Source organism: Balaenoptera physalus (genome assembly GCF_965194825.1).
Source record: "Balaenoptera physalus genome assembly, chromosome: 4".
NCBI lineage: Eukaryota > Metazoa > Chordata > Mammalia > Artiodactyla > Balaenopteridae > Balaenoptera > Balaenoptera physalus.
In genome coordinates, this window is record NC_138891.1 from 14,139,475 (window position 1) to 14,164,087 (window position 24,613).

General features: G+C 35.7%; 1 protein-coding gene across 8 annotated transcripts; it reads left to right on the forward strand.

Moving 5' to 3' along the window:
* On the forward strand, positions 1-24,502 carry UBA5 (ubiquitin like modifier activating enzyme 5). Of its 8 annotated transcripts, none has more exons than XM_082459320.1 (14): positions 1-465; positions 559-791; positions 6,656-6,701; positions 7,172-7,321; positions 10,841-10,950; positions 11,795-11,881; positions 12,566-12,650; positions 13,425-13,529; positions 13,715-13,842; positions 17,712-17,847; positions 19,056-19,131; positions 19,279-19,385; positions 19,942-20,021; positions 23,527-24,502. In XM_082459320.1, the coding sequence occupies exons 1-14, from the start codon at positions 409-411 to the stop codon at positions 23,642-23,644; spliced, it is 1,518 nt and encodes a 505-aa protein (XP_082315446.1). In that variant the 5' UTR covers positions 1-408; the 3' UTR covers positions 23,645-24,502. The 8 variants fall into 8 exon arrangements, 6 of the variants coding, with proteins under 6 accessions (XP_082315446.1, XP_082315447.1, XP_082315442.1 ...); XM_082459321.1 differs by having other exon boundaries at positions 562-791; XM_082459316.1 differs by having other exon boundaries at positions 1-791.
* The last annotated feature ends 111 nt before the right edge of the window (positions 24,503-24,613 follow it).

Here is a 24,613-nt window from a genome sequence, read left to right on the forward strand (position 1 = left end):
CAGGTGCCGCTGCTGGGCAGCACTGGCCTAGGACTTGGGCTGTGTCAGGAAATGCCAGAAGGGCCTCGTGTGTTTGGATTTAAAATTTTCAGTCAGCCTCAGAGTTGGAGGCCTCAATTCTAAAGAAAGCAAAACCACTTTAGTCACTACGGGTAAATACAAACGCCGAAGCCTCCTCCGCCTCCAAATTTAATGCACCGGCAGGCGGAAGACCTATAGGGTCCGGTTCAGAAAAGGGCCCGTCAGGACCTCTAGCCCAGGAATAAAAGATCCTGGGGATTCTCCTGGCCGCACGGTTGGAAAGGCAACATCGCAGGCCGCCGGCTCTGGACCCTGATGACCCGGGCCCTGCTTCGGCCCGGGCGAAGAGGGAAACTGAAAGGGCTGGTTTTTCCTTGAGGGGGAACGATGACTGCAACGCACCGGAAACGGCGCGCTGAGAGGCCCGCGGGAGCGGCGGAAACGGTCAGTCCGGGAGGCGCTGGGAGGGCTTCCTCAGGGTTGTGGGCTAGGAAGGCCGCCGCAAGGTGCCTCCTCACATACCCCTCGCGGGCCCAGCAGGCCAACAGCGTGGGGCGGCGGCGACGTCGACGGCCGGGGCTGGGAGCGCTGGCGGCCGGGGTCCCAGCCATGGCCGAGTCTGTGGAGCGGCTGCAGCAGCGGGTCGAGGAGCTGGAGCGGGAACTGGCCCAGGAGAGAAGTCACCGGGCCCTGGGGGACGGCGATGGAGGAGGCGGTCGGGCCCGCATCGAAAAGATGAGCCCCGAGGTGGTGGATTCCAACCCCTACAGGTGACCTGCGTGGCGGGTCGGGGCGGGGAGAGGGGCGAGGTCACCGTCCCCAGGTGGTCAGGAGTGAGGCGCTCCCCGCTGCTCTCCAGCTCACACAGCCTCGCACCTCCCTTTTCTTGTTCTGGGGTCCTGTTCCCAAACGGGCAAGACCAAGTCTTAGTACTGGTGAAACGTGTTCTTCCTCTTTTTAAAAAACCCAACTGAATCAGCCATATGGTGCTGCTCCTGTGCTTGCTGAGGACACGTATCCAGTTAACTACCGCCCCTGCCTCTATTAGTCTTCCTCGCTCTGCGTAAAACTGAGAGTAAAAACTTTCAGAAGACGCCAGATGTAAAACCCGCTAAGCCTAAGCTTGGGAGCTTCATAAAGTCTTCTCAGTGTTTCTTAAATTGGGGGCATGGTGGAGAGAGCTGGATTAGCTCTAAAACCATTGGACTTCCCCAGGCCTGTCTGCTCCTCTCCTTTCTTCTTTTCCTAAGATTTATTAATTCAGCGGGCGTGCACTGTCACTTTTCCTCTTCACCACAACCCTAGGAGATTGCTGCTATTATTTTATCCCCATTTTATAAGTGAGAAAAATGAGGCTTAGAGAGCTGCTGTGACCTGCCACAGGTCATAGAGCTAACAGTAGCTAAAAAGGCCTGGACTGGCATTAGGTTTGTCTTACTCCAAAGTTCACATGGAACTGTCTCCCCAGTAAAAATAAATAAGCCATTAAGTAGTGTGGCTAAAAACTGGATAGTTTTAGAGTAGGTGAAACAGGAAAGATATTATTGTTGCTCTTTCTCTTCAAAGAGCAGGAGAGTTTGGATTTTAAAGAAGGGTTTTATTTATGACATATAAAGCCTCAGTGCAAGTCTTAGGGTGCATTTTCATTTTTTTTTTTTTTTTTTACAACCTAAAATGCAGACCAGTATTTAGGCACAAAGATGTTAATTACTATTTTATTTGTAATAGAAAAACCTGACCAAAATTATAATTGTTCCATAATTACAAAAGAGTTCATTTTAACCCAAATTAAGTGAAATCATGCCAGATTCTTGCTTTTCTCTCATTTATCTTACTACGTTTTAAAAAAATTTTTTTTCTTTCAGTTTTGAGATATAATTGACAGGGTGCATGTATTTTACTTGACACATATGAAGGGTTAACAATCCAAAATCTTTAGAGGTTGAATAAGCATGAATTGACATCTCTAATTAGAATGAGTGGAAACTATTTCATTTGGCATTCTTAAACATTTTTCAATTTTACAAATGAAAATTTTGAAATATTCCCTCCAAGAAAAGCAAAGGAATGTGGATCATATATTTATTTTTTAAAACAAGTTTGTTTATTTATTTATGGCTGCGTTGGGTCTTTGTTGCTGTGCGCGGGCTTTCTCTAGTTGAGCGGGGACTACTCTTTGTTGCAGTGCGCGGGCTTCTTATTGCTTTGATGGCTTCTCTTGTTGTGGAGCACAAGCTCTAGGTGTGTGGGCTTCAGTAGTTGTGGCACGTGAGCCTTAGTATTTGTGGCACGTGGGCCTCAGTAGTTGTGGCTCACGGGCTCTAGAGCGCAGGCTCAGTAGTTGTGGTGCACGGGCTTAGTTGCTCTGTGGCATGTGGGATCTTCCCGGACCAGGGCTCGAACCCGTGTCCCCTGCATTGGCAGGTGGATTCTTAACCACTACGTCACTAGGGAAGTCCGATCATATATTTAGAATCATCTTTCAGACATCATTTTAATGTGAGATGATTCCTTGACATTGTAATGACCACAAACCTAACATTCAGAACTCAAATTTAAACATTTAGTATTTTCTATATTATTTGCACCATTTGTCTTTATTAAAACTGCTACTTAGGAGATGGCAGTTGTCTCCCAAATCTCTGCACTAGTACATGGAAATTTGATAAAGATCAGCCTTAAGTTTTTGAATTGTTGTTCATTCAGCGAATATTTAGTTAGCACCTTTTCATCTCCAGCCGTCCTGGATAATGTTATCTACCACTTATTATTATGCATAGACACTGGGAATACCAAGTAGACATGGTCATTTCTCTCCAGAGGTTACCAGGTGAGTGTGAGATAGATAGAAAAGTAAACATGGGATTACAATATGAGTGGTAAGAAATATGATAAAGTATTGATACATGGTTATCAGAAAAAATATAGGAGAGAGATTTGTAGGTCTCCTACATCATTTTAATTGCATCAAGTGATACAATAGAAATATAATATAAAGCCCCTGACCCTCAAATACCTTTTGCTTTAGTTTGGGAGATTCAGTGGTTGTAGAATAATGATCAACACAAGTAACTGTAAAATTATGTGGTATGTAATATAATTAGAAGCATGTTGACTAAATGAAGAGGTGAGCAGAGGCTTTGAAATTAGAAAACCTGGTTTTAAATACTGGCTCAAAAACCCAACTCTGAATAATTGTTTGCCATTTAGCTAATCTTGGGCAAGTTAATTAACCTGAATCTTTTTCCCCATTCGTAAAAGGAGGTTGCATTCTTCTCAGCGTTATATATAAAGATTAAAGAGAGCATCAAGGTAAAGATGGCAGATTGATCAAAGGCATATATTATCACTGTCTACCCAATCCCACTAAAATGAAAGTAAAGGAGTTTTTAAAAAGGAATAAACCTCCGCTGAAAAAATAGAGGGTTTCTATAAGTAATTGGGGGATGGGTGAGTCCCTGTACTTAAAAGATTATAGTTAGGGCTTCCCTGGTGGCGCAGTGGTTGAGAATCTGCCTGCCAATGCAGGGGACACGGGTTCGAGCCCTGGTCTGGGAAGATCCCACATGCCACGGAGCAGCTGGGCCCGTGAGCCACAATTACTGAGCCTGCGCGTCTGGAGCCTGTGCTCCGCAACAAGAGAGGCCGCGATGGTGAGAGGCCCGCGCACCGCGATGAAGAGTGGTCCCCACTTGCCGCAACTAGAGAAAGCCCTCGCACAGAAACGAAGACTCAACACAGTCATAAATAAATAAATAAAAGAACGTGAATTTCTTTAAAAAAAAAAAATCACTCTGGATACTTGTATTCATTAATTAAAAAAAAAAAAAGATTATAGTTAGACAGTTTTAGAATCTAGAAAAGGGATGGATGACTGATAACTGATTTAAAGGATCCAAAGAAATTGACTCTAAAGGCTGCAACCCAGTTTATACAACAGAATTCCCCAAAAGCTCAAGAATAGGCATAGTATTTCTAGAAGGGCTTAAGGTAGGGCTAAGAAAGATATGGCTGAAAATCTGTTGAAGAAACAACCCAGGTTCACTACTTCACTTTGGGTAGCTGGGCAAATACTTCTCTATCAGGAGAGAAGACTAGAGATTTACTCATTGGAGAGTAGAATAGATGATTTATATTAATAATTGAAGCAAGTCTTCATACCTGAAGAAAGGGGATTAACTAAATGTTTACATACTGAATGCTAGGACTCCCAACCTTGTTCTTCCATTTAACACCCCCAAACTTATGGGCATAAAGACTTTTCAGGCTGGAAATTGAAAGATTCTTCTCTAGGGAATCTGAGAGCACCAAGAAGAGAGACTGAAAGACACTGACATTGTGGGTTTCTCAACTAAACAACCCAGCCAGATCACTCTACAGTGAAGCCCGAAGTCAAACAAGCCATGCCCACATCCTTGCCTTTATTAGTGTCTGGCTCTTAAATATGAGCAGAATAAAGGATGAGAGAAGCTCCTAATGTGAAAGAAAGAAAATAAAATTAGTTACTTGAATAGACTATGTAAGGGGAACACAACCCAAATATTATTATTAGTATCTTCAGAAAGGAAAGATATTGTAAAAATGAAACAGGACAAGTTACTACAAAAAGAAATCATTCAGATAATTGAAAAGAATTCTTGCAAATGGAGAATGATAACAAAAGTGAACATCTCAATAGAAGATTTGGAAAATAATGTTGAAAGAAATCCAGAGAACAGAGCAGAAAACTAAAATGGTGGACAATAGGAGAAAGAAATTAAGAGTAGAGGACTAGTCCAAGAGGTCCAACTTCCAAATAATAGAAGTTTCAGAAAGTCCAGGAAAAACAAACCAACCAACAAGGGCATCATCACATTATTCAAGGAAATTTCCCAGAACTGAAAAAACATGTTTCCTATTTGAAAGAGTCCAACAAGTACTCGGCACAATTGATGAGAATAGATTCACTCTAAGGGACATCATGAGATTTCAGAAGCTAGAAGACACCTTAGAAATTTTGAAGGAAAATGTTTCTAACATAGAATTCTATACCAAGTTTAACTATCGACTAAGTGTGCGTGTGTGTGTGTAGGTGTAGCTTTCAACGATTATATACCCTTCAATTTGTCATTTTTATAATACATTTCTAAAAATAGAATTTTGATAAAACATTTTGATAAAACATTTTTAAGAAGTTTGGTAAATAACATTTTCAGACATACACGTTCTCAAAATTTACCTTCCTTGTACCCTTTACAAAGCTATGAGAAGATGTTCTTCCAACCATAGCAAGAGAATAAATTAAGAAATAATCTACAGCAGAGGGTCTCAAACTTTAGTGTGCATCACAATTACTTGGGGAACTTGTTAAAACACAGATTGTTTAGGCCCCACATTCAAAGTTTGATTCGCTTGGTGATTATAGGGTGGGGACTCAAGAAATTATATTTCTAGCAAATTCCATAGGCCACTGATCCATAGGCCACACTTTAGAACCATTGAGCTCTAAGGTACCAGAAGCAGGAGATTAATACAGGATGAAGAAATGAAGAGAATTTGTAATATGATGAAGGGAGAACGCAGGATGGGAGCTGTATGTGCAGTAAATGTGCACATGGGGACATGTCAGAAGATTCTAGTATATCTTTAAGAAGAAATTGCTAGAACACCTCATGTATATCACTGTATCTAGAGGAATTTTAGACAACTGGGGTTGAATTTGTGAAAATACATAGAAAAGTAAACATAAGAACAAACACAATTATTAACTTCAAGGGTGGGGATCATACAGGAAAGGGTAAATTCTAATATACTACATTGTCCAGTTGTGAACAGTATTAACATCTAACCAAAATGACCATATAACAATATCAAGAGGCTGGTGAGATGGGAAATATTTGTGTTTAATGATAAAGAGTGAAATCTTCAGATAGTACCTAAACCTGAAAATCAAGAAATAACAATGTTAGCATGTTATTTAGAGATATGTTGGTAACAGAGTTAAAAATGAGTGAGGAGAGGAAAATGGGGGAGCAGGCCAGAACACTGCTGAGTTTCCTAACAAGCCTAATAGAACTATTTGACTCTTACTAAAGTGTAAACTAATGGGGATTATATGTATATGTGTATAGTTTTAAAGTATATGTATTTAAAAAAACCTAAAATACTGAAGAAGATAACAGACTAGCAGTGACTAGGTAGATATCTCTTAGAGTCCTTGGTATAAGAGGTACTTACTGAAAGTAGACATTATCCATTGTGGGCAGAGGCAACAAGTGAATAGAATTCCAGCCATGAGATTATTCTGATGTTAAACATTAAACATTAAGTCTGAGTTAAACACTAAATATTTACATATACTAATAAGCATAGGAAAATGTTGAAATTTCACTTTGACCCATTCTCTGGAAACTTAACATTTGAGTCAATAGGTCTCAATCTTGACTGCACATTAGAATGTATGAGGAACTTTTAAAAAATCTTGTTGCAGAGGCTACATCTTAGATGAAAGATTAGCTGAAAGATTTCTCTCTCTCTCTCTCACACTCACTGTTTCCTCTCTCACAGTTTATTTTCTGTGATGATGTATGTTTATCTATATCACTATTAATTAAAAGATTGTAAGCCTTAAAATATTTTTTTCCTTTGTTTTAAGCCGCCTGATGGCATTGAAACGAATGGGAATTGTAAGTGACTATGAGGTAAGATAAACCCTTCCAAGTTTTTGAAGACGATTTCAATAAATAAAAATAACTTTCGATGACATTTCCAACAAAGAATTATTATTATTTATTTATTTATTTATTTATTTATTTATTTATTTATGGCTGCATTGGGTCTTTGTTGCTGCGCGCAGGCTTTATCTAGTTGCAGCGAGCAGGGGCTACTCTTCGTTGCGGTGTGCAGTCTTCTCATTGCGGTGGCTTCTCTTGTTGCAGAGCACGGGCTCTAGGTGCATGGGCTTCAGTAGTTGTGGCTCACGGGCTGTAGAGCGCAGGCTCAGTAGTTGTGGCTCATGGGCTTAGTTGCTCCGCGGCATGTGGGATCTTCCCAGACCAGGGCTCAAACCTGTGTCCCCTGCATTGGCAGGCAAATTCTTAACCACTGTGCCACCAGGGAAGCCCCGATGAAGAATTATTAACCAACACATATATAATTTTGCATTTTACAGAAAATCCGTACCTTTGCTGTAGCAATAGTAGGTGTTGGTGGAGTTGGCAGTGTGACTGCTGAAATGCTGACAAGATGTGGCATTGGTAAGGTAAAAACATCTCTCTTTGTCTATCATTTAGGGAACCCAATCACTTCTGGAGTAAATCAGGTACAAATTAGAATTTTTTTTCTCCTTACTAATGGCTTATTGATTTGTGGTGTATTTATTTATTTATTTTCTATCCCAGGTTTTTTTTTTTTTTTTTTTAAATTGGGGTATAGTTGCTTTACAATGTTGTGTTAGTTTCTGGTGTCAACGAAGTGAATCAGTATATGTATACGTATATCCCCTCCTTCTTGCAGCTCCTTCCCACCCCCCTTACCCCTCCGCACCCCCACATCCCACCCATCTAGGTCACCACAGAGCACCGAGCTGAGCTCCCAGTGCTATACAGCAGGTTCCTACTAGCAGTTTTCCACATGGTAGTGTATATAGCTCAATCCCAATCTCCCTATTCATCCCACCTCCCTAACCCCCCACCGCCGCGTCCGCATGTCTGTTCTCTATGTCTGTGTCTCTATTCCTGCCATGCAGTTAGGTTCATCTGTACCATTTTTCTAGATGCCACATACATGCGTTAATATACGATATTTGTTTTTCTCTTTCTTACTTCACTCTGTATGACAGACTCTAGGTCCATGATTTGTGGTGTATTTATTCAGGTTGTTTTTTCTACCCCAGTGGATGGGGTTAAGACATAAACCCACCCAAAAGGAAGCTAATATTATTACTAATTAAACAAGGACTACCTGATTGTGTTCAGGAACTTTTTTGTTTGGATTTAAGTGTTTTAGACATACAAGTTTAGGAAAGAAGGCTGTTAAATTGATAAAGTGTGTAGTGAAACACTGAAACATCCAAAAAAATTTTTTAAACACAGTTTTTATACAAGACAAACTAGAAAGCATCTACCTTTCTTCCTCTTGAATTTGAACTAGTGAATGCTCCAGATTTTTTTTAACCCATACATTTCTTTTTTTTTTTTACTTTTTTCTAAATTTTTTTTTTTTTGGCTGTACCGCGTGGCTTGCAGGATCTTAGTTCCCTGACCAGGGATTGAACTGCCGGGGCCGTGGCAGTGAAAGCGCTGAGTCCTAACCACTGGACTCCCAGGGAAGTCCCATACTTTTTTCTAAAATTGACTTGATTGGGTAGGAAGGAGAAGTTAACTTTGTACCAGAAATCAGCCTACCAATCTTAGATTTATAAAGCCAGAGTCCATGATGTTAGATAGATAGTGGTTGAATACATAAGTTTTCCACAGTTGTATATCATTTTGCTAAACTTTGTGGAAAAATGTTTGCTTTATCAGTGCTTTTTAATATGTTGGTCCACTCCATGCCCCAAATTCTTAAAAGAAAGTGGTTTCAAAGTTGGCACTTATTTATCAATATAGAAAAGACAACACCAAAATACTAAAAATGTTTAACATTTTAAAGCCTTTCAAGAAGTTTATAAAAGCTAGCCAGTAATTGCTTATACCTGACATACATGCCTTGGCTGATTGATCAAGGGTGGTAGAGATCATGGAGATTTGCTGGTCGCAGGTTTGAGTGTGCACTAGAATCACTTGGAAGGCTTATTAAAACACAGATTGCCGGACTTTACCCCAGTGGTTTTGATTCTGTAGGTTTCAGGTGGACCTAAGAATGTGCATTTCTAACAAGTTCCCAGGTGGTTCTGATGATGTTGTTCCGGGGACTATGCTTTAAGAACAGCATCACCTGGAAGCTTGTTATACGTGAAGATTCCCAGGCCCCACCCAAGGCATGCTGAATCAGAATCTATATTTTAACAAGAACTCCAGATGATTTGTAGGCATATTAAAGTTGAGGAAGTACTCCAGTATTTCTAACAAGCTTCATGTGATGCTGACGGGGTTATCCCAGGCCACATTTTGAGTAGCAAGGGTCTAGAACAGTTAGCAAATATTGCTGTAATTAGAATCACCTTGGATGTTTAAAAAAATTCTTATGTTCAGACTGCACCACATAATAGGTTAATCAGAACCTCTGGGGATGAGACCTACACATTTGTATTTTTTAAATACAGTGGTTCCAATGTAAATTCAAGTTCGTAAGCTAAGGATCTACTTAGGTAAGTTTCAGAACTCTTTTCTTCAATATGTAAAACAGAGAAACAAGAAGCTGTTTCATGGGGTTAAGTAGGGAAGCGGAGGATTGGAGATCCAGAGCCCACTTCTTATTCCTGAAAGTTCTGGAATTCCTGGGGCACACTGAATCACCAGATCTAGATTAACTGCCTTATTTTACAGATAAGGATACAGTCCTAAACAGTGAAAGTGACTTACCCAGAAGCAGAGCTAATTAGTGACACAGTTACTGCTCACACCTCCTGTCCCCAAATTTAGGATTTCCTACAACTTACTCATAAACCAGCTATGAGGCTGAAACTCAGATTTAAAACTTGGCCTGACCTAATAAATATTGTTGACTGAGCTTAAATAAACCAAATTTTGGAGACTCTAAATAGGGTTAGAAAGTTTCATAGAGAGTATAAGTGATATCTTTTCTAGCAAGATACTGAGTTACCTACGTGTTGTTTTTATGGGCTGGGTTAACTTCTTTTAGTTTCTGTATGGAGAAGAAGAAAATCCCATTTTTGTTATTATTGTTATATTTAGGATGCTGAGAATTACATTACAAAGTCACGGAATTTTAGATAAAGAAGGAGGGACTTTGGGAACTGTATATCATTTTTACACTGCTTTGAATTACTCCATAGGTCTAGAGGCTCAGTTTTTTGTTTTTTGTTTTTTTTTGGTTCTTTTTTCCTTCACTTTGGATAAATTGCATTGCTTTGCTTTCAAGTTCATTGATCCTCTTTTCCCCCTGCAACGTCTAATCTACTCTTAGTCTCATCCAATAAAGATTTAATTTTAGATAATTTAAAAAATAAAAAAGGGACTTCGGATATACTTGGGTTCAACCTGTTCTTACTGATAAGAAATGGACCTTTCGGCCATTTTAAAGTTGTGTGAGTGTGTTTGACAAATGCTGTCATGCCTAAATATATAGCAGGAAACAGCAATTAACTGATTGGTTAATAATTCTGTTTGGAATAATGTTTTAGCCATGGCATGAGTATATATAGTGCCTTATTCATGAAAGGAATTGTGTTATACTATGGTTTTAAGCTACAGCATTTGTTTTTATCTTATTTAAAAATTTCATTTATCTAATGGGTTCTTGGTTTTTAGCCAAACATTGGAACGAAGTAGGATTTTGGCACAGTTTGTAAAAATTGCAATGAAATGGAATGAACATTAATTTTTGAGATGATCATTTAGAGAGGCAGTACAGCGTTGTGTTTAGGGTACAGATGCTGGATTGAGAATGCCTGAATTTGAATCCCATTTTCACTACATATTAGCTGAGTGGCTTTTGGGCAAGTACCCTAGTTGTCTTATTTCTAAAATGAGGATACGAGTACTTATATATTGTATGGTCACTAAATGAGTTAATATATGGCACCTAGTATTTCAGAATTAGTTAATATTATTACTGTCAAACAGTTAAACCCATCAGGTGGAAAGCTGACTAGTTTGTTATTTTTAGTTTGTTTTTTGGTATGTTTTTCATCAGAATACCACTATTTTCATTTTAGTTGCTGCTCTTTGACTATGACAAGGTGGAACTGGCCAATATGAATAGACTTTTCTTCCAACCTCATCAAGCAGGATTAAGTAAAGTTCAAGCAGCAGAACATACTTTGAGGTAAATGGAATAGCAGTTGAAGGCAGTGAAATTGGTGAAATCTTCCTGTGTGTATTTGGTATGAGTTAAACTAACATATAAATGCACCTGAATTTTCCTTTATAAAAATGCAGGTTTCACTTATACAAAAAGAATTTTCTTACCTCTTTGATCTGGGTTGGCAGCCTCTTTTTTGATAGTAAATATTTTATGCTTTGAGGGCCATATGGTTTCTGTCAAAACTGCTCAACTTTGCAGTTGTAGTAGCTGTAGGCAGTATATCAATAAAAGTGAATGAGCACAACTGCTCCAATAAAAACTTTATTTATGGACTCTGAAATTTAAATTTCATATAAAATTTCACGTCATGAAATATTGTTCTTCTTTTGACTTTTTTCTTTTCTTGCAACCATTTAAAAATGTAGAAACTATTCTTAGCTTGCAGAACTTACAAAAAAAAAAGGTGGCAGGGTGGTAGTCAGATTTGGCCCAAGAGCCAGAGTTTGCCACCCCTTACTCTAGGACGTTTCTTTGTGGTCCTAAACATATTTGCACTGAATTGGATAAGTAACAAAGAAGCTCTCTGTCAGGCTGAACTGTAGCTAACAGACGTAATAAAGGCTTAATTCCCAGCACATAGATTGTGGGAATATTTTTGTAATCCTTCTGACAGTCTACATGTTTTGAACCTGGTCCTTGAAGTGGGACAAAAGAGGTAGAAGAGGACTTTGGATTTTCTTTGAATGGCTTGAATTCTATTTCTCTAACGTCTGTTAAATGATTTTTAGCTCTTTTAGTTCTTTATCTTGCTTTCTCTTACTGTTTTACTAGTAGTTTGTATAATCATTCCGTTTTTCCCTCTTAGGAACATTAATCCTGATGTTCTTTTTGAAGTACACAACTACAATATAACCACAGTAGAAAACTTTGAACGTTTCATGAATAGAATAAGGTAAAATTTTATTTATGAATATTTTGCACAATGTCCAGCTCATTTTAAGTATTATTAGAAAATCCGTCAATGATTGATTAATTCATTGAGTTGGTAGGTTGATATATATTTTGTTTTTAAAATAGTTTTAAAATTTTTTGTGTAATTTTTATGTATTGGGAGCTCAGTAAAAAGCACATATTGTCCAAAAAACTATAGTAACAACAAAATAAAAAACAAGTCTAAAAAAGCCTGTTATTATAATGATATAACAAAGGGTCCTCAATTATAAGTTCTGTGTTATAGATTATATTTCTATCTGAAAGTGGTTTTCTGCAGACTAACTGCAGACTAACTAATTGAAATATTCAATTGTATTCAGTTAACTTTATTACATTTACATTTGTAGTGAAACATGAGTAAAAGTCTGTGAAAGCTGATAGGGAAATGGTAACTTTTGTGAACAGATTTTATATTTCTCGCACCCTTGTACATCTTATATAACAAATACTGTAATATCATTGATATTATGTTCGTAATAGTGAGTACTCAATGTATACTGGGTCTTTAATATTAAATGCTATGTTATAATTATACTCAAACATTTACTGAAAGACTAAATGTATTGACTGAACAGATAAAGTCTAATTAGAGTGTATTTTGTGTCCTGATTTTTTTCAAATAAAATTTATTTTCTTTGCCTAGTAATGGTGGGTTAGAAGAAGGAAAACCTGTTGACCTAGTTCTTAGCTGTGTGGACAATTTTGAAGCTCGAATGACAATAAATACAGTGAGTATTCCTATTGTATAATGTGTTATATTCATGGATTTATCTATTTTCCTGTATATTCTGTCAGTATATATTCCGCATTCTGAAAATAGTTCTGCATTTAAACCCTTTGATAATGTGTTTTATTTGTTTTTAATGTTCTCTCATCCTGTTTTTGAAATTTATTCTAATGGGACCTGTCTAGCCTTGTTGGTGTGGCATATGTTTCAGTATCCTACTCTCTCATGCCAATAGAGCAAACTAAAACAGCAGATAATTTTGATGTACAATTTTTAAAATGAATGAATATCTTATAATACTGTCTTATTCTTGGTTGGCATTGGTTTTTACTTTTGTTGATTTATTTTAAGTAAATGTATAAATGTGTATAAATTGCCTACACACATGATTTCTCAAAAATAAAACTGAATTCTTTTTCTTTTGAATTACTGTGTTTTCAACTTTGCAAATAACATTTTGCATTTTTTTGTTGCTGAAATTATTTTAGAAAAATGAAGTTTTACATTAATCTAATAAGAAATCCAATAAACTATGGTTCAATTTAATTAGATATTTATATTGACTGCTTACCTGAATGCTGTCAGTTTCTTTTTTAAGGAGAGTGGCGATTGCTAAGGAATTCTATTATTTACAACTTTCTTCTGTGTTTCTGAAAATTAATTTTTAAAAACCCTTTGTAATTCATTTAAACTCCAGTTTTTCATGAAAAGAACTTATGGTAAATTACGTCTTGCTTTTTTATGTTCTTTCTTGTTTTCACCTATTTCTGTTAAGGCTTGTAATGAGCTTGGACAAACATGGATGGAGTCTGGGGTCAGTGAAAATGCAGTTTCAGGGCATATACAGCTCATAATTCCTGGAGAATCTGCTTGTTTTGCGGTATGCATGATTCATTTTGGGTTATTATTTTTCACTGTTTAGTGGAGTTCCTAGGGGCATTGAAGATGTTTACAATTCGAAGAAAAACCAAACTTTGAATGAATGTGATGGAATACTATTTGGAATATCTTATACTTTTTTCCCTTTCTTTTGAAATATATTTTCTTTTATTCTTTTTCATGTAGTGTGCTCCACCGCTTGTAGTTGCTGCAAATATTGATGAGAAGACTCTGAAACGAGAAGGTGTTTGTGCAGCCAGTCTTCCTACCACTATGGGAGTGGTTGCTGGGATCTTGGTACAAAATGTGTTAAAGTGAGTGAACGATAATTTTTCTGAATAGTCTTGTTTGCTTTTGACAAACATTTCAAATATTGGAATGACTAGCTAAGTATTTAATTTGTTTTTTTAATTTAGTTTTAAATACACATATTTAAAAATTTTATATATGTATAATATGTGTATACTTTTATATATAAATATATTTAATTTAAATATATATTAATTAATATTACATATATCAACACACACATATTTGTGTTACTCTCCATTTGGCATAGTTCTTGTTAAATGGTACAGTGGTACTGGTATATTTATTTATGAAGCATTAACCAAATGATTTAAATTTCTGCACATCTGGCCAAAGGGTGAAGACTTAGGCATAAACACACTCGCTTCCACTATCTTGGTTTAACATTTCTAAAAATAATATGAATGTGATTAAACATTAACTAGGGTAATATCTCTGCTATCCATAAACAGATACCCAGCAACCACACCGTCTAAACTATAACTAATAAAGACAAACATTTCTTTGAAGCTAAAATTAATGTCATAGAGTTTTTGAACCAGCTCATACTTTATGAAAAGCAGAACTGCTTTAGTTAGTTGTGCCTTGATCAGGCCATTTTTTCCCCTCACTTTACAGTGTTAATAAGCTTAGTTATGTTTCTTAAGCATCCAATATAATAAGAACAAATTGCAACATGATACAGGGAGGCACTCTAATATCATTTATCAGCCATCAGCAAAGAAATACCGGCATACATAAGAACTCTCAAGGCAACTGTCTAGGGCTGTTTCAGATGAGACAAATAGCCTGTCAAATTTCAGTAGGTCTTAATCTAAACACAACATTTTACAGTATGTTATGAAGAAGGGAAAAAAAAATCATGGCTACAAAGTATTCTCTTACCGATGTGTCATATCTAGCCAGCCCTCTATTGATGGACATTTAAGCTACTTACAGATTTTTTTGCTATTATTAACAGTGCTGCAAAAAGCATCTTTCATATATCTTTGTAGAGTAGATTTTTGTATAGTGTGAATTTTTAGAAGTGGAATTTCTAAGTTTATGCAATACTTATTTTGACAGATTTACTAAATTTCTCCTTCAAAAGGATGGTACATTTCCATGACAGTGTGGGAGTACCTGGTTTGTCCACACCTTTGGTAACATTGGGTATCATCAAACTTTTTTTTTTTTTGAAGTATAGTTAATTTACAATGTTGTGTTAGTTTCAAGTGTACAGCAAAGTGATATATATTCTTTTTCAGATTCTTTTCCATTATAGGTTATTACAAGATACTGAGTATAGTTCCCTGTGCTATACATTAGGTCCTTGTTGTTAACCTATTTTATATACAGTAGTGTGTATATCCCAAACTCCTAACTTATCCTCCTCCCTCCTCACCACCCCCCACTATCCCCTTTGTTTTCTATGTCTGAGTCTGTTTATGTTTTGTAAATAAGTTCATTTGTATCAATTTTTTAGATTCCACATATAAGTGATATCATATGATATTTGTCTTTCTCTGTCTGACTTACTTCACTTAGTCCGATAATCTCTAGGTCCATCCATGTTGCTGCAAATGGCATTATTTCATTCCTTTTTATGGCTGAGTAATAGTCCATTGTATATATATATACCACATTTTTATCCATTCATCTGTTGATGGACAAGGTTGCTTCCATGTCTTGGCTATTGTAAATAGTGCTGCTGTGAACATTGGGGGTGCATGTAACTTTTTGAATTAGAGTTTTCTCTGGATAGATGCCCAGGAGTGGGATTGCTGCATCATATGATAACTCTATTTTTAGTTTTTTAAAGAACTTCCATACTGTTCTGCATAGTGGCTGCACTGTTCTCCCCAACAGTGTAGGAGGGGTCCTTTTTCTCCACACCCTCTCCAGCATTTATTATTTGTAGACTTTTTGATGAAGGCCATTCTGACCAGTGTGAGGTGATGCCTCATTGTAGTTTTGATTTGCATTTCTCTAATGATTAATGATATTGAGCATTTTTTCATGTGCCTGTTGGCCAGCTGCATGTCTTCTTTGGAGAAATGTCTGTTTAGGTCTTCTGCCCATTTTTTTTTTTTAATTTATTTATTTATTATTTATTTATTTATTTTTGGCTGTGTTGGGTCTTTGTTTCTGTGCGAGAGCTTTCTCTAGTTGCGGCGAGCGGGGGCCACTCTTCATCACGGTGCGCGGGCCTCTATCGCGGCCTCTCTTGTTGCGGAGCGCAGGCTCCAGACGCGCAGGCTCAGTAGTTGTGGCTCACGGGCCCAGTTGCTCCGCGGCATGTGGGATCTTCCCAGACCAGGGCTTGAACCCGTGTGCCCTGCATTGGCAGGCAGATTCTCAACCACTGCACCACCAGGGAAGCCCTCTGCCCATTTTTTGATTGGGTTGTTTGTCTTTTTGATATTGAGCTATATGAGCTGTTTGTATATTTGGAAATTAATCCCTTGTTGGTAGCATTGTTTGCAAATATCTTCTCCCAGTCCGTAGGTTGTTTTTTAATTTTTTTTATGGTTTCCTTCACTGTGCAAAAGCTTTTAAGTTTAATTAGGTCCCATTTGTTTATTTTTGTTTTTATTTCCATCACTCTAGGAGACAGATCCAAAAAAATATTTCTGTGATTTATGTCAGAGTGTTCTACTTATGTTTTCCTCTAGGAGTTTTATAGTACCCAGTTTTACATTTAGGTCTTTAATCCATTTTGAGTTTATTTTTGTATATGGTGTTAGAGTCATCAAACTCTTTTATCTTTGTCAATTTGATAGGTGAAAAATGGGTATCTCATTTTAATTTCCAGTTGTGAAAAGGGTTGAGCACTTATATTTTTCTGTGAATTGTCTTCTCACATCCTTTGCTCAGTTTTTTTGTCTTTCCTTGTTGTATATTAAGAACATGCATTTGCAGATTTTTTCCTTTTGTTGTTTATCTTTTGTACATGATTTTTCAGCTTTTCTATAAGCTTCTAAAAGGAATCAGATTTGACTGGAAGGGAGCACAGGGAGCTTTATGGCCTACTGGAAATGCACTATACAGTCTGCCCACCATTTCCTTGGGTTCTGCATTTGTGGATTCAACCAACTGTGGATCAAAAATATTAAAAAAAAAAAAAAAAATTCCAGAAAGTTCCAAAAGCAAAACTTGAATTTGCCACAATCTTGCAACTGTTTATATAGCATCTGCATTGTATTTACAACTATTTACATAGCACTTACATTGTATTAGGTATTATAAGTAATCTAGAGACGATTTAAAGTATATGGGAGGATGTGCACAGCTTATATGCAAATACTATACCACTTTATATAAGGGGCTTAATTTTGGTATCCTGTGGGTGGGGGGTGTTCTGGAACCAATCCCCCACAGATACTGAGTGCCAACTATATTTTGATCTGGTAGTGAATATTACATGGGTGAATACTTCTGTAAAATTTTATTGAGATTTAATATAAATATAAGATTGTAAACTTTGCAGCAAGTTATATATAAAAAACTTAAAAAAATTAGATTTAGTACCATATCTCAGAGATTTTTAAGATACACTTCTGCCACATTTTAACTTCTGTGAAATTAATATGCTTCTTAAAGTTGTTGACATGTCATAGTTTAATTGGCAGCATTTTATCTTTATTACATGTTCAAAAAATAATAGTGCATTCTATGGTTGATGAAATGGAGTAGTCTTTCTTGACTTCATTCATTCAACAAAATCTACTATAAGCCAGGCCCTGTAAACAAGATAAGAAATTTGTTTTCTGGGTTGCTTGTTACAAAAATCATTACCTTCTTCAAAGTCATTTTTTAAAAAGTCAGTTACTTTTTTCTAATACTTTTATGGTTTTATTTCTTTATTTAAGTCTACTTTGATTTGTTTTTCTAGGTTTCTGTTAAATTTTGGTACTGTTAGTTTTTACCTTGGATACAATGCAATGCAGGATTTTTTCCCTACTATGTCCATGAAGCCAAATCCTCAGTGTGATGACAGAAATTGTAGGAAGCAACAGGAAGAATATAAGGTATATGTCAATGTGTCACAATGCATAAGAGATCATATTGCATAGGACAATAACTTAAAAAAGAAGAAAAAATTATTTAGATTTGGAATACAAGGTAAATGGATTCTGGATTTTTAAAGGTTTAATTTATTCACCATGCTTTAACATGAAAATTCTGTTCAAAGTCCTTTCTTGCTTTTGGTAAGATAAAAAACCTGTCTGAATTCATTTAAAAAAATTTTTTTTAATTTTAATTTTTTTAAACTAAAATATACTTGATGGATTGATACAATATTATGTTAGTTTCAGGTGTACCACATAGTGATTTGACATTTGCATACATTATGAAATAAGCACCATGATAAGTCCAGTTATCATCAGTCCCCATACAAAGTTATTACAATATTATTGACCATATTCCTTATGCTGTAAATTATATCTCTGTGACTTATTTATTATATAATTATAGGTTTATACCTCTTTATCCCCTTCACTTATTTCACTCCCCACCTCCCCTATGGCAACATCATTTGTTTTCTGTATCTGTGAGTCTCTTTTCATTTTGTTTTGTTTTTAGATCCCACATTTAAGTGAGATTATATGGTATTTGTCTTTGTCTGACTTATTTCATTTAGCATAATACCTTCTAGTTCCGTCCATGTTGTCGCAAATAGTAAAGATTCTTTTTTATGGCTGAATAATATTCCATTGTATATATGTACCACATTTTCTTTATCCATTTATCTGTTGATGGACATTTAGGTTGCGTCCATGTCTTGGTTGTTGTAAATAGTGCTGCAGTGAACATTGGAGTGCATATTATCTTTTGAGTTAGTGTTTTTGTTTTCTTAAAAAAAAATACCTGGAAGTGAAATTGCTGGATCATATGGTAGTTGTATTTTTAATTTTCTGAGGCACCTCCATACTGTTTTCTTTAGTGGCTGCAACAATTTACAATCCCAGCAACAGTGCACAAGGTTTCCCTTTTCTCCATATCCTCGCCAACACTTGTTATTTGTTGTCTTTTTGATAATAGTCATTCTGACAGATGTTATCTCATTTTGGTTTTGATTTGCATTTCCCTGATGATTAGTGATATGTGTCTGTTGACTATCTGTATGTCTTCCTTAGAAAAAAGCCTATCTGAATTCTTGGTTCTGATCAATTCTGACTGATGCTTCAGAGAACTGAAAATGAGTAAAAACACTGATACTGTTTGATTTCTACAGAAGAAGGTAGCAGCACTGCCCACACAGGAGGTTGTTCAAGAAGAGGAGGAGATAATACATGACGACAATGAGTGGGGTAAGAATTGTTTCATAAATTGAAATGGAAGCATAAAACAATCTTTTATGGGAGGGAAACTGATTATAATTAAGATATACGAGTTTTGAATGATTATTGCTCATTAAGTTCCTAACAACTGTTTTAAGATCAAGTTTAACCTTACAGGTATTGAGTTGGTATCTGAGGTTTCAGAAGAGGAACTGAAAAATTCTTCAGGTCCAATTCCTGACTTACCTGAAGGAATTACAGTGGCATATACAGTTCCCCAAAAGGTACATCTAAAATCTGTTTACCATAAGTAAATATAAGAGAAAATGTCTATTTATCTTCTTTCATCTTCAACCTATTTTATAATGCCAATGCAGTATTTCCTATTTTAGGTGTTTTACATTATAGGCATTAAGATTTGTGAAAGAGAGAGGTATTCAGTGTTAATATGGAAATACAGGCATAGCACAGTTTATACTGTTTGTAAACATAGATGTAAAATAGTTTTGTTCACTCATTGGTGGATCAATTGAAATAGATTTTGATTAAATGACAATACCATTTTTTTTTGTATATTGATAAGTTTTAGCCACAATATCATTTAAAAATACCACTTCAGTAGAGATCTCAAGAACATTGAGATTACTGCCTTGCAAATCAAAAGACTGGTGGGGAAAATAAAGGATTTTGTCTCTCCTAAAAATTAGAAGGCATATTTATTAAAGAAAGTTTACTTTGTAAACTTGTTGAACATGGTTAAGGCTTACTGATTATATGTTCCTAAGCATTAAGAAATTTAATTGGTTATTTTTTCACCATGTTTCCCTCATTTATGGATAGCAAGAAGATTCTGTACCTGAAATAACAGTGGAAGATTCTGGTGACAGCTTGGAAGACCTCATGGCCAAGATGAAGAACATGTAAATAATGGACTGGCCTGTATTTTATTTCCTGTGTCTAAACCTGTTCCCTAGCAATTAAAAAGAAAATCATTTAAAACTGAGAAAACTTAGGGCAACATCAGTTGATGTATAATCTTCACTGAATTGTTATACTGTTTAAAATACTGTGACTATTGCTTGTTACTCTCCCCCCCACAACTAAATCAGAAACTCTCCTAAAACTTGTTTCATTCTAGTAAGAAAACTTCAAAGGATTATTGCAGGCAGTTATAAATCTTATTTAAAACTTAGCCATTGAACTGTTTTGGCCTTTTGGGAGGGGTGGGAAGAACTGTTTTGGCCTTTTGGGAGGGGTGGGAAGAAAGGACCAATTTGATTTGCCTGAGGCCATGGACAACAGAATAGTGTGTGGTCAAGTATAGGGAAAGGACAAGAGGTACAACCTATTGATTAGAGCCAGCAGGCATCTACTCATTGTGTTTGGAATTGCTCTCTACAGGAAAACTGCCCACTACTACTAACTTGAGCAACAATGAATTTCAAATAGTAAACCTATAAAATAAAAACATCCTTTCAAATGTTTCCTGATGAAACACAAGCTGAAATACAGTCATTGGAAAAGTTTGTAAACCTCTGAATTATATATTCAAAACAAGACAGAGTCAAATAAGAGGAAGCTTTCTTCATGGATAGACAGATAAAGATATTTTCAGGATGTACAAATTATATTTCTGCACTGATTAAGAAAAAGCATATCATCTGTGGAACATATATCTGAGTCAGTGTGCTTTATTGAGGAGCAAAAGATAAATTTAGGCTAAGATCATCTAAATTATACCCATCATATGGGCTACCTTCTAATACTTTATTTTATTTAAATTTGATTCCGTGGGTAATTAGATACTGGCAAAGGTTTGTCCTGGATAACAGACAATAAAAGAGGTCAAAATTGCCTCTGCAACGATTGACATGTATTTCTTCACAGGGAAGAGTATCATTCTCCCTGATTGTGACCACTAAATCGTAATTTGATAAACTGGTTTTCTCTGGATTTTGCATACAAATAATGAAGGCTTAGAGAACCTTGTTTGAAATAAATTCCTAATGGTTTGGAGAGTAATAAAGACACATGCATGTGTAACCATTATCTGTAGGCTGGTACTATGCTAGTCTCCTATTCTGATGACTTTTTTTGCTCTGAAAAGATATAAATGTCTAAATTCTATCTCTAGGAGGAAAATGTCATTAAAAAATTAAAAGTGCATTTCCCACTTGTAAAGTAAAATTCTAAAAATAATTTCAGAAAGCCCCAAATATCGAATATGTTTAATATATTAGCTTTGAGATTTTAGCATACTGCGATTCTTATGTTTAGAGTGATGCCAGGAAAGTATGGGGATAGTTTCTCTAGCCTTGAAACATATTTACGTTGCCTTAGTAGGTCATTTGTTGTTGTTTAAAATTTTAGTGTAGTCATCTGTAAAATAACTTTTCTAGTTCCTAGAGATGCTTTGAATTTCAAAAAAGAAATGCAGTCTTTCTAAGTCCCATTCCTTTGGTATACTAATTTGGTACCTCTGGTACACTAATTTGGTACCTCTGGTACACTAATTTGGTAATGCTTTACTTATAAGTTTATATAGTTTGATAAATAGCTAGAACCTACTATCCTTTTTTTTTTTAATTTTTATTGGAGTATAGTTGATTTACAATATGGGTTAGTTTCAGGTGTACACAAATTGAAACGGTTATACATATATATATATTAGAACCTGCTATCTTCTAAAGACCTTTTTTCTGTTCTTAATTTGGCACTGTACCCTGCTGGTGTCTTATACTGTACCAAATCTTATCTAATTTTTTTGTCTTATATCTTCCATTAAAGTTATTATTTTAGCAGAAAAAATCTGATAACAAATATCTTTTGTAACCTAGAGAGCTGTCTTGACAATCTGTATGCCATGAAAACTTGTATATGTAGGCAGCTATGAAAAATTAATCATCACTGGATTTTACATTACTAAATAAACCCATAGTGCTTGACCAGATTTATAACACTATTGTTTCTAGTGTGAAAGATGGAAACACTCCCAAAATTGCCTTAGCACAAAGGCTCTAAATTACAGTAAAACAAACAATATGTTCAACTTGAATCCCTTTTTAATTGTTAGTGGGAAGTTAATTTGTGGTACTACTCAAATGTTTTATGTAAATAGTAAAAAAAAAAAAAAAAAAATGTAGTATGGGTTTATGTAAAATTACTCCCTGAATACCTATAAAAAGGTAATACACATTTAACAATATTAATGAAGCTTTGACCACCCCCATCACATGTTTTTTTAATATTTTTCTTTCTGTAAAGTATTAATGAATGAAAATTAATTATAACTACCATAGTTTGGAGCCTACCAATTCCGATTTATAATTGTCTGAAAGCTACATTTTTCATTGTGAAAGGTGTATATTAATGCGCACATAATTATCCTATTTGAGTACCTCAACTACAAAGAAATGACTGTCTCAGCTATTTTTATCTTTTTAACTAGGCATTCTACATGAAAACATTTGAGTTGATAGTATAATTAGTAAGATCAAAATATAGTCCTTTTTTAAAAATATAGTCTTAAAAATTATATTTAAACTTAAACCTTTTGAAGTACTCATCATCCCCCAACAAACTTACCATAAAGTCACTTAGAATAATATAAGTTTTCACTTTTTGTATATTTTTCAAGTCCAGATTTTATAGGAACAAAGAAAAAAATGCATATTATTCTTTTGCTAGTTTTTCCTTTTTCAGGGTTTTTCTAAAATATTAATCTCAGATTATTTCCTAAAGTTTAAGGCATTTAAATTTAATATATTACTTATAATGTGTTAAATTTCTTATACCACTAAATAACCAAATTTTAAACTCTAAAAGATTAATTCTAAAATCAATGTCTGGTATATTTGAATTCAGTTACTTTGTTCTTTTCACAGCTGGTATATTTGTAAATTCAATTACTTTGTGCCTTTCACAGCTGGCCATAACCAGAAAGATGTGTTATGGTTATATTTATCTTCTTTTTTCCCTCTTGAATTTCTCCCAGAAGGGGGAAGAATGATGCTCATTTTGTAAGATCCTACCTCATTTCTTTTAAGTCACCACTCTAGTGCCTTAGAATTAGACCACTGTTTCTCAAACATATGTGCATATGAATCTGGGGAGAGGCTGTCTGAATTAATAAGCTCCCAGGTGGCACTGATGATCCTGGTTCACAGACCACCTTGAGTAGCCAAGCCTTAGAGAACATTAACCAAAATCCTACGGAGTCACTGAAGCTCAAGTTGAGCAAACTACTCAGTGAATATTGACAACATTCTAGTATTTTTTGTAATGTTCAACATTTTTCTTAATTATATAAATATAATCCTCTTGTATTATTATATTATAAAAAAAGACACATTATTCATTTTCACCAAGAACTTTATTGAACAACATATTCACCCTTTTGTTTCACTACCTTCTGCCATTTTTCAGGCAACTTCATAATTCCATCTTCCCAAAACTTTTTATCTTTTTGAGGAAAGAACTGTTCCAGGTGCCTTCTACAGTCTTCCAGGGAATTGAAATTTTTTCCATTACGAGAATTTTGTAAAGACTGAAATAAATGGAAATCTGAAGGTGCAATGTCTGGCGAATACGGTGGATGAATCAGAACTTCCCAGCCAAGCTATAACAGTTTTTGCCTGGTCATCAAAGAAACATGCAGTCTTGTGTTATTCTGATGGAAGATAATGTGTTTTCTGTTGACTAATTCTGGACGCTTTTGATGAAGTGCTGCTTTCAGTTGGTCTAATTGGGAGCAGTACTTGTTGGAATTAATTGTTTGGTTTTCTGGAAGGAGCTCATAATAGAGAACTCCCTTCCAATCTCACCATGTACACAACATCACCTTCTTTGGATGAAGATTGGCCTTTGGTGTGGTTGGTGGTGGTTCATTTCACTTGCCCCACAATCTCTTCCATTCCACATTATTGTACAGTATCCACTTTTCATCGCCTGTCACAATTTGTTTTAAAAATGGAACGTTTTCATTACGTTTAAGTAGAGAATCACATGCGAAAATATGGTCAAGAAGGTTTTTTTCACTTAACTTATGTGGAACCTAAACATCAAAGCAATTAACATAACCAAGCTGGTGCAAATGATTTTCAGTGATTTGGATATTTTGAGTATGTCAGCTATCTCCCGCGTGGTATAATGTGATTGATTGTTCTCAGTTAATGTCTCGATTTGATCCTTATCAACTTCAACTGGTCTACCCGACCGTGGAGCATAGTCCACCCAACCATGGAGCATAGTCCACCGAGAAATCTCCAGCATGAAACTTCGCAAATCACTTTGACACATTCAAACAGTCACAGCACTTTCTCCATACACTGCACAAATCCTTTTTTGCGTTTTGGTTGCGTTTTTACCTTTCTTGAAATAATAAAGCATAATATGCTGAAAATGTTGCTTTTTTTCTTCCATCTTCAATAGTAAAATGGCTACACAAAAATTCACCAATTTTGATAAATCTTTTTTAAAATGCACACTGATGATATGATAGCTGTCACATACA

Coding starts and splice junctions, on each gene's coding strand:
- UBA5 (XM_082459316.1), top strand. CDS start 409: ATGACTGCAACGCACCGGAAACGGCGCGCTGAGAGGCCCGCGGGAGCG. Junction 6,702..7,171: donor GAATTGTAAGTGACTATGAG/GTAAGATAAACC, acceptor TGCATTTTACAG/AAAATCCGTACCTTTGCTGT. Junction 13,843..17,711: donor TTGGTACAAAATGTGTTAAA/GTGAGTGAACGA, acceptor TTGTTTTTCTAG/GTTTCTGTTAAATTTTGGTA.